The sequence below is a fragment of the Nannospalax galili genome, unplaced genomic scaffold (genome assembly GCF_000622305.1).
Source record: "Nannospalax galili isolate Female #2095 unplaced genomic scaffold, S.galili_v1.0 scaffold135, whole genome shotgun sequence".
Classification (NCBI taxonomy): domain Eukaryota; kingdom Metazoa; phylum Chordata; class Mammalia; order Rodentia; family Spalacidae; genus Nannospalax; species Nannospalax galili.
In genome coordinates this window covers 4067539-4086620 of record NW_008338998.1, presented here as the reverse complement: position 1 = coordinate 4086620, position 19082 = coordinate 4067539, and the positions used below count along the sequence as shown (strand labels likewise).

Sequence of the window (19082 nt, the reverse complement as noted above, 5' to 3'; positions counted from 1 at the left end):
AGGACTGCTTTCAACGTGTCCCAGAGGTTTTGTTGTGTTGTATTGTCCTTTTCATTTAGTTCCAGGAATACGTTTATTTCTTTTTTAATTTCTCCTTTGACCCAGTCATCATTCAGGTGTGTGTTGTTTAATCTCCATGTGTTCATGTAGTTACTAGAGTTTCCACCGTTGTTGGTTTTAAGCTTTATTGCATTGTGGTCTGATAGAAGGCATGGAATTACTTCAATTTTTTTGTATTTGTTGAGGTTTGTTTTGCCCCAGTATGTGGTTGATTTTGGAGAAGGTGTCATGGGCGCTGAATAGAAAGTATATTCTTTGGTGCTTGGGTGGAATATTGGGTAGATATCTGTTAGGTCCATTTGATATGTGGTATTGTTCAATTCAGATGTCTCTATTAATTATCTGTCCTGTTGACCTATCTAATGGAAACAATGGTGTATTGACATCCCCTACTATTAATGAGTTGGGATTAATCTGGGTCTTAAAGTCCGATAGTACTGTTTTTATGAAGTTTGGTGCACCAGAGTTTGGTGAATATATAGTCATGATTGTAATATCTTCTTGGTCAGCTGTTCCTTTGATCAGAATGAAGTGACCCTCTTTATCTCTTCTGATTATTTTTAGTTTAAAGTCTATTTTATCAGATATTAGAATTTCAATGCCTGCTTTTTTCTTAGTATCATTCACTTGGTATATTTTTTTCCCATCCTTTTACCTTAAGATAATGCCTGTCATTGAAAGTGAGATGAGTTTCTTGCAGACAACAAAAAGTTAGGTTTTGTTTCTTAATCCATTCACCTAGTCTGTGTCTTTTGACTGGGGAGTTCAGTCCATTGATATTTAAAGTTATTAATGAAAGATGTGTTTTGATTCCTGCCATTTTTGTTCACATTCTTGGTATAGCTGTGCATTTCCACATTTATACCTTCATTGAGTTTCTCTTAACCCCTTGGGTATAGTCATTCCTTTCTTAAGCTCTTTGTATTGCTTCAAGAACTCTTCTCTAAAGGGTTGGTTTTGTGCACATGAATTCTTTCAGCCTATTTATGTCATGGAAGATTTTTCTTTCCCCTTCAGCTATGATAGACATTTTGGCTGAGTAAAGTAATCTGGGTTAGCGTCTGTGGTCATTTAGAACTGGGAATACTTTGGTCCAGGCTCCTCTGGCTTTCATAGTTTGCATTGAAAAGTCAGCTGTAACTCTGATGGGTTTTCCTTTATATGTGACTTGTTTTTCTTTTGCAGTTTTCAGTATTGTCTCTTTGTTCTGTACGTTTAGTGTTTTTACTATGACGTACCATTAAGAGTTTCTTTTCTGGTCCTGTCTATTTGGTGTTCTATATGTTTCTTGTATTTGTATGGACATGTCTTTCTTTAATTTTGGGAAATTTTCTTCTATAATCCTGTTGAAGATCTGGTCTGTGCCATTGACCTGGGGTTCTTCTTTTCCCCCAAGTTTTCTTATTGGGTTATCAAGTTTTTAAATTCCATCTTCATTTCAGCTTGCGTTTTCTTCAGTATTTCTCTCCCTTTCCTGAATTCACTTCTCAAGTCCTGGATTGTCTTCATCATTTAATTCAGCCATATATTTGTATTTCCATGATGTTCACCCTGAGGCTTTCTCCTGTTTATTCTAATTGGCTTACTGAGTGTTTCACTTCCTTCTTCATTTCAGCCTGAGTTTTCTTCAATATTTCTAGCTCTTTTCTGAATTCATTCAGAAGTTTATCCCTATCTTCCTTCAGTTATTTGATATCTTTGTGTGTTCTTTAAATTCACTGAATTCTTTTATTATGTTTATAATTGTTCTTTTGAGTTCCATGTCCTGTGTTACTCTAGGGGATTCTTATTGTACTCCTCTACAGGACTGTTGGTACTTGGTGAAGGTATATTATTTTGGGTTTTCATGTAATTTTTTTCTCTGTGACTTTGACATTTGGATTTCTTTTGTAGTTTCTGATTCTTATGTGAGACTCAAGCCTTCCTTTATTGAGTTTAGGTCTACTTTTTGTAAATTTTGTGTGCCTTTGTGGTTTTCTTGTTGGGCATGAAAAGCTGGTTGGTTTAGGCTTCCTGTTCTGCCTTTGATTTTATACTGGAGTGGTCAAATTGCTTTTGTCTTCAGGCATTCCCACAGAGGCCCAAGTCAGATGAGGATCAGATGCTTTCAGACTTTCTCCTAAGATCTGAATCCCTCCAGGAAAGATGCTGACCTTAGGAATTTGGGGGCTAGGCTGGCCTGGGAGCAGGGCCCAGGAAAAATGCTGGTCCCAGGAAGCTGGTGGCTATGCCACCCAGGGATACAAAGGGAGGTGGGGGAAGGAAGAGGCCCCAAGGGCTCCTGGGGACTACTGGGAGGAACTGGATTAGTCTAGATGCAAAGGATCAGGAAGCAGTGTGAACTCTGGGCCAAGAGGTCAGCCCAGGGGTCTGGAGTGCCAAGACAAGAAATGGGCCAGTACACAGGCCAGGAGGAGAGATGGGGTTGGGAGCAGGGATGGTGAATGAGGCTGGGGGAGTCAAGGCGCAGTGGGCACCATGGGACTTACCTAGGAAAGATGCTGGCACCAGGAAGCAAGTTTCTGTGCAGCCCAGGGATGCAAGGGGTGGGGGGCGGGACAAGGTCCAGAGGGCTCCTGGGGACTGCAGGGAGGGATTGGGTTGGCCTGGATGTGAAGGATCAGGAAGCAGCGATGGGATTCTGGGCCAAGAGGTCAGTCCAGGGGTCTGGGGTACCAATACAAGAAATGGGCCAATACCCAGGCTAGGAGGAGAGAAGGGGCAGGGGAGCTGGGAGGGTGAATGAGGCTGAGGGAGTCAAGGTGCTGTGGGCACTGCAGGACCCACCCAGGAAAGATCTTTTATTTATTTTTAAATTTTATGTTTATAAGTGTTTTCCCTACATATATGTAAGTGTACCTAATGTGAGTGCAGTGCCCATAGAGACCAGAAGAAAGTGTCACATCCCCTGGAACTGGAGTTACAGGCAGTTGTTATCCGCCATTGGGTGCTGGGACCCAAACCTGGATCCTCTGGAAGAGCAGCCAGTGCTCTTAACTGCTGAGCTGTGATTCGCATGAGTGCTTCTAACATAGTCCTGAGCCTGCCCCCTTCCTGGAGCATTACTTTCACTTGTTTCACTGAATACATTGCTGATTTTAGGATTTTGAAAAAAAATGCTTCTTACCTGAATCAACTATGAAAATGGAAAATGCAAGTATGTATTTTGCTGGTTTTTCCCTACCTGATGTTCTGTTTTTTTTTTTATATAAATCCAATTTTCTGACCTGTGTCATTTTCCTTCTCTCTGAAGCACCTTTACCTGCTTGCCAGCCCTCTTGCCAGCCCTCTCAGTCTTATCTTAAATGCCGTGTCTGATGTCCAGCATTGGCTCCCTGTGCCCCTGAGCTCAGGACTCTAGAATATTTGGCAAGGGCACTGGTCTAGGAACACCTAGTACCTGTGTGATTGACTACAATTAAAGTTCTAGATTTCCAGCTGGGCATGGTGGCAGTATTTGTACTGAATGCAAGTATGTGGGTTTTTTTTTTTTTTTTTTGAGACAGGGTCTCCCTTTAGCCCAGCTGTCCTGGAACTCACTATGTAGACCAGGCTGGCCTTGAACTCACAGAGATCTGCCTCAGGAGTGCTGGGATTAAAGGCATGTGCCACTACACCCAGCTAGTACGTGTCATTTTAATGGAAGTTATTTTGATACTGATCCTTGATCCATAAAATTCCAAACACAAATACTTTTTGACTTAACAAATTTTTAGACAAGTAAACTCTCACAATTATGAAAGAATGTTAAGTTTGTTGTAGCAAAGATAGGGGGAAATCTAAATTATTAATAAAAGACTGATTAAATAAAATATAGAGCACTATGTCATTATTGAACGTGTTTAATCCTCAGGGTACATATTGCCATAAGAGGATAACCCCCTTTTAGCCATAATGTCATGTTCTGAAAGAAAGATAGTACAGTTGTTCTAGGGATAAAAACTGGTACTCAGATGTCTTATACTTGTTAGAACTACAGAACCAGGCCACATGTGACTTTGAGGTTCCTTGTATGTAAACATTTGAACTCTGAAAGAAGTTTAAAGGTTAGAATTTGTTTCAGATAACTCATTTTTTCTCAGTGGGTGGAAAGCGGTCATGTACTTAAGGAAGCACCTAACGAGTTTCAGATTGACTCAGCTTCTTCATTTGTGTTAAAGACAGATGCACATTACTCCATACTGTCACTCCTCCTGTGTCTGTCCGATTCACCTTCAAACAGCAATTACGTGGAAACTCCCAGAGATAAAGAAGTGGGTATGTTACCAGATAAAAATCTATTGTGTTATTTAATTATCAAAATTTGCTTTTTTCCACTCTGTGTTATAATTCTCAGCACTCGGGAGGCAAGCAAGCGATTCCCTGTGAGTTCAAGGCCAGCCTGGTCTATGTAGTGAGTTCCAGGCCAGCTGGGACTACAGGAAGCCCCTGTCTCAAAAAGACTAAAAAATAAAATAAGGTTTCATGAATCCTAGGCTAGCCTCACTACGTAAGCCTGGATGGCCTTGAACTTGAGATCCTCCTGCCTTAAGTGTTGGGGTTGCAGGTGTGTGCCACCTTACCCATTATGCGATATTGGGGAGTCAAGCCTGGCACTCCATGCATCTAGGCAAGCATGAGCTACATCCTGGGCCCAAGTATCTCAGTGTTTTTAAATTTTGTTTCTTGAATGTGTTTTGAGTTTTATGTGAACTTTTTTCCTTGTAGTTTTAGTTTTTTTGAGGGTTTTTTGTTGTTTGTTTGGGTTTTTTCTGTTTTTGTTCTTGATTTTTTGCCAGATATTGATGACAAAGCTAATAAGGTTCTCTTATTACATTTTAGAAAAGAAAGATGATTTTGACTGGGGAAAATACTTGATGGAAGGCGAAGAAATTGACCTTGGTCCAAATGTGGACACACCAGTAAGTGGCAGTGGCTTTGCTGTTCATGTCTAAGTAATAGAAATAATCTTAAAGTGTCATTCTGCCTTAAATCATCTTAGCTAAAGAATGGGGCTGGAGGGGACTGGAGAGATGACTCAGCGGTTAAGAGCACTAGAGTGCTCTTACAGAAGACCCAGATTCAATTCCCAGCACCCACATGGCGGCTAACAGCCATCCGTAACTCCAGTTCCAGGGGATCCGACACCCTCTTCTAACCTCCGTGGGCATTGCCTGACACGAGTGTACTTAGCACATTCAGGCAATACACTCATACACATAAAAAACATAAATAAAATATTTTTTAAAAAAGAAAGAAATTGGGCTGGAGAGATGGCTTAGCAAGTAATGGTGCTTGTTGCCAAGCCTGACAACCTCACTTGGATCACTGGGGCCCACATGGTACAAGGAGAGGATTGACTCCTTCAAGTTGTCTTCTGACCTTGACATGTGAACCTGCTCATAACACATCCATGCACTCAAAATAAAATGCAATTTAATGGCACACGCCTTTAATCCCAGCACTTGGGAGACAGGGGCAGGCGGATCTTTGTGATTTTGAGGCCAGCCTGGTCTACATAGTGAGTTCTGGGACAGCTGGGCTACAAGGAGACCCTGTCTCAAAAAGATAAAATAAATAAATAGTAATTTAAAAATATTTTTTAAGTGAATTATCAAAGATTTTGTTAAGATTCTGCACCAAATTACTAGTACTAGGATTAAATACAAGTATCCTTAAAGGACTAGAGATTTTTTTTAATTTTAAAAAGCATATTTTATGTATAGTAATACAATTTAGATATTAGGTAGTACTATAATAGAATGATTTGGTATAGTTATAAATAGAAGTTAAAAGAGGGAATTTTCAGGTTACAAAACATCTCCCCCCGGAGCAAATTGTTTTTAATTGCTTTATAAATGGGTAAGGGTTAAAAGGACAAGTGTGTTCAGTGACCAGTCGTGTCTAATTTCTACTGCAGCAATGTCAGTGGAATTAAAAGAAAGCCCTGCTTTCACAATCACTACTTCAGATGAATGACATGTTGGATTCTTTTGGAATGCAGAAATGGTTCTTGTTACTTCAGTACACAAAAAGTTGAATTCACATATCTACCATGAAAAATTGAATCTATGATGGAGTTAAATCTAGGGAAAAAAGATAGAGTTACATAGCTCTTTCATGACTCCTGAACTTTTTTCCCCAGCAATGTGAATAGGAACATTTCCATGTATTCTTTTATTAAATATTTTATTATTTTTATTTTATGTATATATGTGTATTGCCTGCATGTAGGTAAGTGCACCTATGTTGTGCAATGCCCATGGAAGACAGAAGAGGCTGTCGGAGCCCCTGGAACTGGAGTTACGGACAGTTGTTAGCTGCCATGTGGGTGCTGGGATTCAAACCCGGGTCTTCTGCAAGAACAACTAGGTTCTTAACTGCTGAGCTATCTCTCCTGCCCCTAGGTCTCCTTTTTAAATATTTAGGCTTTATCCACACTTGCATATGCATGTATACATTATAGGCTAGGATCCATAATCTTGGGATTTTTACTCTTTCTGTTACAGAAACTAGCTTTTCTGTCCATATTGCTGGAAAGCTTTGGCTCTTCTGAAATGTGCTTTGTTTTTTTGTTTGTTTGGGGGTTTTTTTGGTCTTTTTGAGCCCGGGTCTCTCTGTGGCCCCAGCTGTTCTAGAACTCACTATGTAGACCAGGCTGGCCTTGAACTCACAGAGATCTGCCTGCTTCTGCCTCCCAAGTGCTGGGATTAAAGATGTGCGCCACCACACCCGGCTGTGCTTTGTTTTTAAACCTAAGTCAGTCTAGGTTTTACATTTTCAGCAGTAAGGTCTTTTTTCTCTTTAAATCAGAATTGGTCAGAAGATAGTGACGATGAAGATGCACAACAGCCCTTAAGCCGAGAAGACTCTGGGATACAAGTAGACAGGACCCCATTAGAAGAACAGGATCACAACAGAAGGGGGCCTCAGGTTGACTGGAAAGGTATTGCACATGGTTGAGTGCTGGGGTTTACTGACAAGAGTTCTCAAAGCTTTCTTGGCAGATAAGTCCTGCCATCGTTAACAAGACAAATCTTAAACTAATAGTAGTTCTTATGTATATGTGCCTGAGAAGAAACTGTAACAACAGGATCAGATCCCTGGCATCACTTTTAAAAAGTAGCACTATAAAATTAGGATGTACTTTTTTTAATAGTTCTGATAACTTAATTCTAAATGTTTAATGTTTCCCCTTTTTTAAAAAAAAAATTGGAAAAGGATTAACATTCCTAAATTAGTAACTAAATAGAGGGGAAAGATACATGCAGGGTTTGGAGGTTTGGGTTGTTTTTTTTTTTAATGCATTTTCATTTATTAGTGAGCAACTATGAATTGGTAGAAACTCGAAAATGCTGGACACTCACAGATGATGCCAATTTGTCATGGTTTTTCTTCCCTTATTTCTGATTCCCACTCCCTTTTCCCTTTCTCTGTCAACCAAGTTACTGGCATTTGTTGTCTATATGTTCTTAATATGCTGAGTTTTTGTGAAACATTGTGTTGGTTGGTATTAAATTATGTAACTGGCATTATATGTAAATTTTGTTCTCTTACCTTTTCATAAGACTACTAAGATCTGTCCATGGTACTCTAGGACCTTGTCTTCCTTTGCCCCTAATTACTGTGCAGGATTCTGCAGTTTGCAGTTTCATATTTCCATTACATGTTCCCTTATTGATAGGCCCCAAGTTGCTTTCACTAATCTGACTACTGGTTATTTAAGACTTTCTCATGTACCTGTTAGCTTGTCATTTTTGTGAATTTCTTGCTGATTTAGTGTCATTTGCTGGTCATTCCATTGGATTCATTCAATTTTGTTGCTTTGTAGTTTGGAGTTTCCTTTTAGACCGGGTTGCTGTAGCCTGGCTGGCCTTGAACTTGAGTCCATCCACCAGCCTCTGCTTTGTGAGTTCTGGATCATAGGAGTGTATCACCATGCCAAGCTCCTTTGGGGTTTTGTGAACTTCCTGCTCTCGACCCCACAGTTCTTTGTCAGTACCAGTTGACATCATATCTTGGGTTTAGGCATTTTACAGATAGCTTTTAGTCATCTCACTTAGTTTTTCCACAATATCCTTCAAAGGGAACCTGGATTTTTTTTTTTTTTTTTTTTTTTTTTTTGCCTATGAATTTTGGGGTCTGGAGAGATGACTCAGCAGTTAAAAGAAGTTGCTGCTGTTCTAGAGGACCTGAATTCAGTTCCCATTACCCATGTTGGGCAGTTCACAACTGCCTATAACTCCAGTTCCACGAAATCCAGCACTCTTCTAGCCTCCTCAGACACTATGCTCATCACACGCACACACACACACACACACACAAATAAATAAAATGTTTAAATCTTTTTCAAAAAATCTGAATTTTTCAAATGGACAGTATTTGGGTCTTGAAATTAAAATAACCATTTCCCTGTATTTTTTTCTTGTGTTTGTTTAAATACTGTTGAATTGGGCCAATTTGTTTGCCATGAGGCTAAGGATACAGTTTACTTTACTGCTACCTCATGACCCAGTTTTCTCAGCAGCACTGATTTTATAACTCATTCTTTCCACACTGTCATATGCCAGGTGCCCCTTTGTACTTTATTGCAGATTTTCTGTCTGTCACCGTAGTGCTAGTCTGCCCAAGGATAGATAGGCTATTTTTGTGGCTTTGTGATATTGTGTCTTCGTATACAGAAGGCAAGTCTTCCAATCCCTTCCTTTGTGCTTTTCAAATATCTTAGTGCTATGTGAACCTGTATTCTTTGAGAGACATTTTAGAAGCAGAATGACAAGTTCAGCTGGACTTTTGATTAGGGTTTTAGTGAACCTATAGATTAACTTGAGGAGGATTGCCATCCTTACTGTTATTAAACCTATATTCTACCTTGTATTATGTTTTAGAAATTTTATGTATTTGCTTACTTTCTTGGTATTGAACATAGAGTCTTGTGAATGCTAGGTAAGGGCTCTGACACTGAGGTACAGCCCCAGCCCTGTGAAATTTTTCTTTGTTTATTGGTAATGTTCTTTTTTGGTTTTTTAAGAAAGGGTTTCCCTGTAGCCCCGGCTAGCCTGGAGTTTGCTATGTAGACTAGACTGACCTCAGTCTCAGAGAGATCTGCCCGCCTCTGCCTCCCAAGTGCTGGATTAAGGCACAGGCCTGGCCCAGTAATGTTCACTTTAAAATTCTCAAGTATTCATTTCTATGTCTGTTAAATTTTTATTGTTACAAATATTGCCAGTTGGAGGCTTTTGCTTTCTTATTCCGGGTTTGGGGGAGCTCCTCTGGTTTCTGCACTTTGCCTGGGTTCAGCATTCTTGCTGAATTCTCATCTTCAGTTTAATAGTTTGTTGATTCCATTGGGTTTTTATATAGGTAATTTAGTATTATCTGCAGACATTCACAGTTTTATCTCCTCCTAATTCTTAAACTTTATGTCTTCATTGTGACAATTTGAGCGAGTGTAGGCCAGCCCTCTAGTTCACAGGCTAAGTAGTGGCAATGGGAGGGCCTTCCTGGATAGTCTCTTTCCAAGGAGAGACTTGGTCACCCGGAGATGAAGGGACATAATACACCGTTAAATTGACAGGTATTACATTTCTTCCAGTAGATGAGCCAGGTAGCCGAAGCTGGCTGGAACAGCATGTGGTCCGGCAGTACTGGACAACCAGACGCTCCCGGGTTTTGCACAGCTTACATTTACACTCCAATTTAGCTGCTGTCTGGTAAGAAATTGAACTTTTCATTTAGTGTAATGATAGAAGGAACTTGGATGTTTAAACATTCACTTTGATTTGTTATTTAAGTCAAATACATCCTTGAATTGTAGACTTCTGTAGACACTGTACTGAAATTGAACCCAGGGCCTTGTATATGTTAAAAAGCATTGTCCTACTAAGCTGACCCAAGCCTCTTGTATTAGTTACTTTTCTGTTGCTGTGATAGAAACACTGACCAAAGCAACTTATAGAAGGAAGAATTTATTTGAGCTTACAGTTCCAGGGGAGTTACAGTCCAGCATGGTGGGGAGGCATGGTGGCAGAGGTGACTAGAGGAGGAGCAGAAGCTAAGCTTTCACATCTTCAAGCAGGCACAGGAAGCAAGAGAATGACTTGAAATCCATCAAGGCTTAAGAACTCTCTAAGCCCACTCCCAATGACATGCTTCCTCCAGTGTAGCCATACCTTCTAAGACCTCCCAAAACAGCACCATTTGGGAACAAAATGTCCAAATACTTGGAGCCTATGGGGAGCATTTTCATTGAAACCACCATATCCCTTGAACAACTTTTAATTAGTTAATACTTAAAGTAATGAAATTATTAATGATACTATTTTTATTTTCAGTATAATTGGATTGCTATCTATTAGGCTAGTATTTAATTTCTCTCTTGGTGTACTTATAAAAAATACCCTAACTTTTCCCAAAAACACATTGCATAGTTTAAGGTTTTGCTTGATCATAGCAAATAATAAACATAACAATTGGAATTGCTTTGAAAATGCTTCTCCAGTGAAGGTGGAAAATCAATATGAGTGCAGTGCACTTTAAGGCTTTTATTGTGTTTATTTGTTGATTGATCGTTAAGATTGTAAAACTACGTATATTCATTGAGACAAGTAATTTTACCTAAAAACTTCTATTGACCTTTGGTGTTTGCTATTTAACAGGGACCAACACCTGTATAGCAGTGATCCACTGTATATTCCAGATGACAAGGTGGTTGTTACTGAGACACAAGTTATTCGGGAAACCCTATGGTAAGACTCATTAGCCTGGAGGATTTTACTACTGAAAAGTTATTTTTGTAAAGGGAATGTATTCACGGAATTTCCACATGCAAACTAGAAGCAGGCTGCTGGGGATGAAGTTCACACTTCAGATTTCTCTGAGACTGGGAGATTTTGGCATTTTCTTTTCCGTTTTAAGTAGCTTAGCATTAGACTAGACCGTCATTTTTGAATATCTGAGTTCAAAGCAAGGTTTGTTGCTGACTGCTTTTTCTAAGAAGTGTCTCTGAGAGTTGCCTGTGCAGGAGGTGGGAGTCTAATGCTCATGTAGGGCTGTTCCTGTGGGGACCCTGGGCTGGGGCTTTCTCACCATGAAGCATGGTACTAACATTTTGCCTGTTAGACTGGGATGGGCTCTTTGTATTCTCAGGTACGTGGGGCAGGGACTTCGAATGTTGAGCTTCTCTCTAAGATGATGGTGAAATAACTTGAATCTTAAGTTAACTAGGTGAAGTTTGATAACCTTACATTTTCTTGCTGTCTCGTCTATTGTCTGGCAATTCTGAATGTGCAATAAAATTTTTTTAACCAAGCTAGGTGTGGTGATGCTAGCTTGGAACTTGCTGTATAGACCAGGCTGTCCTCAATCTCACAGAGATTCACCTGCCTCTGTCTCCTGAGTGCTTGGATTAAAGGCTAGCTAATGGCTACAGGGAGACCCTATCTGAAAAAGACAAAAAGAAGTTTCTTAGCCAGACTTTATTCAGTTCACTTTAGTGAATATTTTAGTAGACTTAAAGTACATTCCTCTTTTTTATTTTATTTCAGGTTGCTTTCAGGAGTGAAAAAGCTATTTATATTTCAATTGATAGACGGGAAGGTAACTGTGAGAAACAATATTGTTGTAACTCATTTGACACATGTAAGTTATTTGTGTTACTAAATAGAATTTATAAGTGTTAGCAGTATCATTTAAAATTTTTTTACAATATTAAAATTTTTTAATATAGTGAAAAATCTAAAAAGTAAAATTAAGTTATGCACATTATAGTGCCTAACCAATTCTTTATTTGTGACTCACTTAGTTTTGATTTCATTCTCTTTTATTCTGTACTGAGAAATCTGTATACTATAAAGATTTTGCCTACAGTTTATAAATGTTTTTAAAAGTATAAGCAATAGTTCTATAGTATGTAGAAATTGATGTTCACTGTTTCCTTTGAATATGAACTAAATTCATCATCATTATATTACTTTGTCTTGTACCACACAGTTTAAAACAGTCATAGAAACAATCTTTTACAGTGAGGGGGAAGTGAACTTGAACATTTGCAGAAGGCTGACTTTAAATACTTTCATTTGGCATCTGTCTTAGAACTGTTTGCGATCTGTGCTGGAACAAATTGCAGTGTACGGCCAGGTCGTGTTTCGACTGCAGGAGTTCATTGATGAGGTCATGGGGCACAACTCTGAAAGCCTGTCACCAGGAAACAGTTCTAGGAAGTCGCCTGAAGCTCCTTTTAGAACTTACCAGGCTTTCATGTGGGCCCTTTACAAATATTTCATTAGCTTCAAAGAAGAACTTACAGAAATTGAGAAGTGCATCATCAATAATGGTATGTAGAAGTTTTTTTAATTCATAAGATGTGTAATCCATTTTGAATGTTACTGAAGTTATATATTTATTGATACATGGTTTGAAAATTGCATGGCAGATAAGTAATGCTCATAAATGCATTCATTTTTAAAGTTATTTTAGGGCTAGTGAAATGGCTCAACAGGTAAAGGCACTTGCCACCAAGCCTGACGATTTGTTCTACCCGGCACCCAGCTGGCTCCCACAAGTTGTCCTCTGACTTCTACACACACACTGTGGTGCATACATATCCACCCTCCCCCATACACACATGCACAAATAAATAAATGTAATAAAATTTTAAAATAATTTTTTTTTCAAGTTCTTAAAAATTTCTAAAGATCCCCAAAATACAAAGCAGCTTGCAGTGAAAACTCTTCCTCTTGTCCAGTTCCCCTCCCAGGATAGCCAGGTTCTTGCGCTTCCTCTGGAATGCACACTCTCTTCAGATTGTTTTCTGGTTTGAATATAAACATGTGATAGAGCTTATTTCTTTTTACAGGCTGTTTGGGGCCATATGGTAGCCCAATTCCCCATGAAGGACAGGTGGATTGCTTCCACTCCACTCTTTACCAGCGCAGCTGCAGTGATTACCATTTACACACTACAGTAGTCACATGCATACAGCCTATTTTCTGTAAGGAAGATTTATAAAAATTGAATTGCTGGGTCAAAGACTATGTGGTGATATGTGATTTTGCTAGATTTTTCTACATTGCTCTACAACAAAGTACAAATCAACAAATTTATGCTCTTATTAGCAGGGTCTTGTCATGTGTTACTGAATGTTTTGGTCTTCACCAATATGACAGGTAGAAAAGGATTGACAATGTAGTTTTTAACCCCCTTTTGTCTTCCACTACGGCAGAGTGATAGAAAGAGCTCCCTTTGCCTTTCCTGTTCCTCCTAGCAGTGGAATCTTCCTTAATTATAGTGTAGTGTTAGCTAGGAAACTGACATGACCCAGCAGCACCTTAGCCAGACTGCAGACCCAACATAAGTTTTGCTGGTATTGCATGCTTTGGGTGGGGAGACAGAGCATCTTTGTTCACCACAGGTATGGAAATGTACAATTCCTTTGATGTTTGGGATAAGGAGCTGTGCTGTCACCACTTAGGAACTTGATTGAGCCACCACTTGGTAGCCTCCCTGCCCCCTCACTAAACTAGGAGCCTGTGGTAGGGGAGTTTGCTTAATGTTCTTCTAAGTGAAGTTCTGTACCTTTCTATATATTTAAGAATCACTTACCTTCCTTTTCTGTTAATTTTCAGTTCTTTTATACATCATTTTTCACTTGAATTATCTTTTTCTCTGATTTATGACAGCTTCTTCTTCCTTGAGGAAATTAGCACTTTATGATATGATATGGAAACCTACCTCCATCCGTTTGGCCATTCCTTTCCATCAGTCAAAGATACAGCTTTATTTGGTATTTCTATTACATGTTAGTCAGATTTTTCCCTTGCCATTCATTTTGACTTATGGTTACTTACAGATTCCACAATAACACTTGCAATAGTGGTGGACAAGTTGGCACCTCGATTGGCTCAACTAAAGGTTCTGCACAAAGTGTTTAGTACTGGAGTGGCAGAAGTTCCCCCGGATACTCGGAATGTCGTCCGGGCATCTCACCTGCTTAACACCCTGTACAAGGCCATCCTTGAATATGATAATGTTGGAGAAGCCTCTGAACAAACTGTATGTCGGACTTCTGCCTGATCCACAGTGCATTATGAAAGAGTGGTAGATAGCCTGTCATAATGCTTTGTTAAATGATGCTGAAATAATGCTTCACAGTTATCTTCCAAATTCAAGGCCAACAGCAACTGGCTTCTTACTCCAATGAAGCAAGGAGAAAGCAAGATATGAAAATACCTACCAACTTACCTAGATATTTATAGTAAATGTTTTAACCTAAAAGCACAGGTCTGTGATGAAGTGTCTAAAGTAGTCACATTCATGGAAACAGTGTAATAGACTTCTAGGGATTGGAAGAGGAAGAGGAGAGTTTTCTGAATGTAGCAGCTTCAGTGTTAATGCTGAGCATAATATATTAAAATGGTTATAATGGTGCTAAGTGCATATACTCAGGAGGCTGAGGCAGGAGGCTTGTGAGCTTGAGGCCATCCTGGCTACATGGCAAGATCCTATCAAAGAAGAGGAGCTAAGGTGATACATTTTGGGACACATACAAGTACAAACCAACTAGAGACTCGTTCAAGAAGTGTGTTCTGGGTGTACTCCCAACGTTTAGTGTAACCCTTAATCTTTTCACCAGTTTAATGTTGAAGTCAGTGTATAATAGAGATGGGTTTCTTTCAGTTATGCAGTATTTTTCCTCCTGGAAACCAGAGGAGTATGAAATCATGTTCTCATTCTTTATTACTTATGGCGGGGGGAGGGGGTCGCACATGTGGCATGGCATGCCTGTGGAAGTCAGAGGACAACTTGAGAGAGTCAGTTGTCTCCTTCCCCCATGTAGGTTCCCGGGATCAAACTCAGTTCATCAGGCTTGTTGGCAAGTGTCTACCCACTGAGCCATCTTGCCAGCCCCATTTTCTCATTCTGGATGGACATCTCACTGGTGGCACTGTGTGAACAGGCTGTCCCAGTGCAAAATCTGATTTTCACTCTTAGGAGGCCTCCCATGTGAATGGCAAACAGTACATTCATCTTATATTTAGATGAATTTCTTATAAAGCTCTTACAGTGTATGTTTTAAGGATTTTAATTTGTTTCAAAAAATACATACAATCACTTTTTTAAAGCCATTTGGAAATGTTTAATCTTTACCTTAACCTAAGATAGGAGTTCTGAACCCTAACCATCCAAGCTGTCATCCTTAGGTTTCCCTCCTGTTCTCTCTCTGGGTGGAAACAGTGCGTCCCTACCTGCAGACCGTAGATGAATGGATCGTTCATGGGCACCTATGGGATGGCGCCAGGGAGTTCATCATACAGAGGTAAGCTTTGAATGCAGGAGATGCTGTGTTTTGGCATTATTATTTGATCCCTCGTCAATACTGAATACTTTGCTGAGTTTCAGTGGCGCTGAGAGAGTTCAGATGGCAGAATTGTGTTGCTGCTGTAGCACAGGCATGTTCTGCTGCAGCTTTAAAAGATGTCAGGTCCTGCCGGGCATGGTGGTGCATGCCTTTAAACCCAGCACTGGGGAGGCAGAGGCAGGCAAATCTGTGTAAGTTCAAGGCCAGCGCCTGGTCTACATAGTGAGTTCCAAGCCAGCTGGGGCTACAGAGAGACCCTATCTCAAAAAAAAAAAAAAAAAAAAAAGATGTCAGGTCCCAGCCAGTTAAAAATATCCTTAATTTGAGTTTGATATCAGTTCATGTCTTTTCATAGCAAATTATAAATTGTATATGATTTTTAAATGCAAACTGCTTCCTATGAGAGAATTTAGATGGTATCAGATGGTTCAGATTGTTTCCATTATGTTATCAGTAAGATATGAAAGTAGTATAGGATATGCCTTTATTGCCTTCATTTCTTAAAATAATCTACTTTATCTTAACATAATATTTGATAAAGCATTCCCCTTTAGTCGGTTGATTTTTTTTTTTAACAGACTCATAAACTGCAGTGGGAAACTGTTTGTACAGTTAACTCAGTTTTCAGTTACATAACCTGTTAAGATAGGTGGAGTCTATTGATAGTTTGGATAACTATCCATTGAACTCCCTCAGGAAAGGGAACCCTAAGTCCTTAGAGCCTAGAAAGGTAACGTGCTCAGATGGATGGGCTGGCCTTCCATCAGCGGAATCTTAAATGTGTCACAGGGTTCTCTGTAATCAACCTTACATGAAAGTTTGTGAAAATGTGATAATGACTATTCTAAAGTGATGGGTAGCCTCTTAATCTATGAGAGACTCAGAGGTAGAGCATTTGCTTAGTTGTCACAAGGCACTGTGTTCAGTTTCTTGCATGAAAAAAGGAAAAAAATGGAATGAGTAGATGACTCCCTGGGTAAAGCACTTGCTGTGCAATCATGAAGACCTGAGTTCAAATCCTCAGGACCCACATACAGCCAGGCACAGTAACCCATGTAGCATCCCTACAACAGGATGGGAGGTAAAGACAGGAGAATCCACAGAAGCTCACTGGCCAGCCAGCCTGGGATAGAACAGGCAACAGCAAACAACAGAGATCCTGCCTCAAAGAAGGTGGAAGGCAAAGACCAACGTACCTGAGCTTGTCCTCAGACCTCCAGACATGTGTGCCTATACTCACACAAATAAATGCATAAATGCACATACACATTATATAAACACACATTTTATACATAAAGATTTGAAAAAATAAAAATGGGGGAGAGGGTGGCTAGGGCAAAGCACTTGTCTGCATACACAGTGCCCTGGGTTCAGGCCCCAGCACTGAGTTAAAAAAGAAGACAAAGAAGAATCTTTGTGGAGGAAAAGAAGTAGAAAGTACTTTTTTCTACAGGATGTGGTAAAAGTGGGCAAACTTACCTTCTGTTTCTAAAGAGACCTGAAGTAGTCATATTTTCATTCCAATTCAGGAAAGCATTTCCACTTACATTTTGCCTCTACCATTCAAGTGTTTATTTTTCTTTGTTAAACTGAAGTTAGGTGAAAACTGCCCTGTTTGGCCTGAAAATCCTTTTACTAAAATTGATATCACTATACTTTTGAATACTACATATTTTGAAACAACTTGCCTAAGCTAAAATAACGTACACTGTTGTTTTAAAGGAACATAAATTAACACTTAAAATTCTTTTGAATCTCCATAGGAACAAAAATGTTCCAGTAAATCACAGAGACTTCTGGTATGCAACTTACACATTGTATAGCGTATCAGAAAAGACAGAAAATGAAGAAAAAATGAGTGACAATGCCAGCGCCAGCTCTGGCAGTGACCAGGGTCCATCCAGTCGGCAGCACACCATGGTGTCCTTCCTCAAGCCTGTGCTGAAGCAGATCATTATGGCTGGCAAGTCTATGCAGCTGCTGAAGAACCTGCGCTGTGCGGAGAGCTCGGCCTGTCAGGCGGCAGCCAGAGGTAGCCTGCAAGTCTTCCTGGACCTGGGTGTGGCTCTTCCTTCACCTTTGTCATCCTCACATGCCTAATTAGTGTGTACTGTCAAAGTGATCAAAGCCTTTTCTGTCCCTGGAAATAGCCATGATTTTAAATAACATTTTCGTCCTTTTCTTTTTTGTCTTTTTGAGACAGGATATCACTATAGCCCTAGCTGATCCGAAACTCACAATGACCCACCTGCCTCTGCCTCCCAAGTGCTATAATTAAAGGCGTACACTACCAGGCCCAGCTGACTTTTTATAACATTTTTATATATTATTTGTATTATTTGGAATTTTTATTCATGCATACAATATATTTTTTTCTTTTTTTTCTTTTTTTTTGTCTTTTTGAGACAGAGTCTCCCTGTAGCCCCAGCTGTCCTGGAACTCAGGCTGGCCTTGAACTAACAGAGATCCGGCTTCCTCTGCCTCCTGAGTGCTGACACTAAAGGCGTGCACCACCACGCCTGGCTGCATACAATATATTTTTGATCATATCCACCCTCAACTTTATGCCCTCTTACCATTATGTTTTTATGACCCACTGTTGATGTCTTTTCCTCCAGCAGCCTATATACCACCTTCCATTTTGTAAATGCTAGCCAGCAGGGAGAGTTTCCTGGCCAATTCAAGATTGATTTCTCTATGTCCTGCAACCAGAGTGTGTGGTGTCTTCAGCAGTAGGGTCATAAAGACAACCCAGGTCCTCTGGAAGAGCAGTCAGTGCTCTTAACTGTTGAGCCATCTTTCCAGCCCCTTAACTCTTCTTTTAAAACTGCACCTGAGGGTCTGGATAGATGGCTCACCGTACTATTCTTAATTGAAAATCTAGTCATCTTTGGAAGCTTATAGTGCTGTTTAGAAAGTAACTGATAAATTCCACGTGGTTTTTTTTATTATTTTTATTTTATGTATATGAGTATATTGCCTACATATATGTAAGTGCACCTGTGGCATGCAGTGCCCAGAGATCAGAAGAGGGCATCAGATCCCCTAGAACTGGAGTTAAGACAGTTGTTAGCCACCATGTGGGTGCTGGGAATCAAACCTGGGTCCTCTATAAGAGCAATCAGTGCTCTTAACCACTGAACCATCTCTCCAGCCCCTACATGTGTTTTTTTGTCACTCTTAATCCCTTAGAACTGGTCCTCTGAAAATAATCCTCTGGCATTTCTTGGTGTAGTACACTGTTCAGCTTTTGAGGACCTAGACCCTGGCCAGTTTGAATTTGCTGATAAGAAGTTCAGACAACATTCAGAGGTTTTGAGAAAATCTTTGGGTTTTTTTGTTTTGGGGTTTTTTGTTTTGTTTTGTTTTGTTTTTTGTTTGTTTGTTTTTTGCCTGCTTTGGATCCAATTTAAGTAATTTATTTAAGTTTAATTAATTTATTTAAGTTTACTAGTAAACTTGGATGAGTATTAACAGGGCCAGTGTTGGCAGTGTCTTTTCCAATGCAGTTGACTCTGTGAGTCTCCTGTGGTCTTCACAATATTATAGTAACTCATTTAGATATCCTGTCCAGAATAAAAGTGGCTTATATAGTATGATATTTAATTAGGAACATTTCATTTAACTGAGGATATCATATGAGCTTACTGTACTGTAAAGGTAAAATTAAAACAACAAAAGCAGG

The 19082-nt window shown here is 39.7% G+C and overlaps 1 protein-coding gene across 7 annotated transcripts in view; it reads left to right on the top strand.

Annotated features, from left to right (window-relative positions):
* Tubgcp5 (tubulin gamma complex associated protein 5) overlaps window positions 1–19082 on the top strand; it is a 42723-nt gene that overhangs the window by 10027 nt on the left and 13614 nt on the right. For 4 of the 7 annotated variants that reach the window (XR_003849627.1, XR_003849628.1, XM_008833650.3 and 1 more), the window contains exons 4-13: window positions 4221–4317; window positions 4882–4961; window positions 6853–6985; window positions 9635–9752; window positions 10698–10787; window positions 11586–11679; window positions 12133–12373; window positions 13889–14091; window positions 15240–15355; window positions 17161–17429. Coding sequence is in view for 5 of the 7 variants with exons in the window: in XM_008833650.3 (XP_008831872.1) it covers window positions 4221–4317; window positions 4882–4961; window positions 6853–6985; window positions 9635–9752; window positions 10698–10787; window positions 11586–11679; window positions 12133–12373; window positions 13889–14091; window positions 15240–15355; window positions 17161–17429 (1441 nt within the window). In the remaining 2 variants the exon portion in view is untranslated. The remainder of the gene's footprint in view (window positions 1–4220; window positions 4318–4881; window positions 4962–6852; window positions 6986–9634; window positions 9753–10697; window positions 10788–11585; window positions 11680–12132; window positions 12374–13888; window positions 14092–15239; window positions 15356–17160; window positions 17430–19082) is intronic. The other 3 variants (XM_008833652.3, XM_008833651.3, XM_029563811.1) reach the window with 1 other exon arrangement.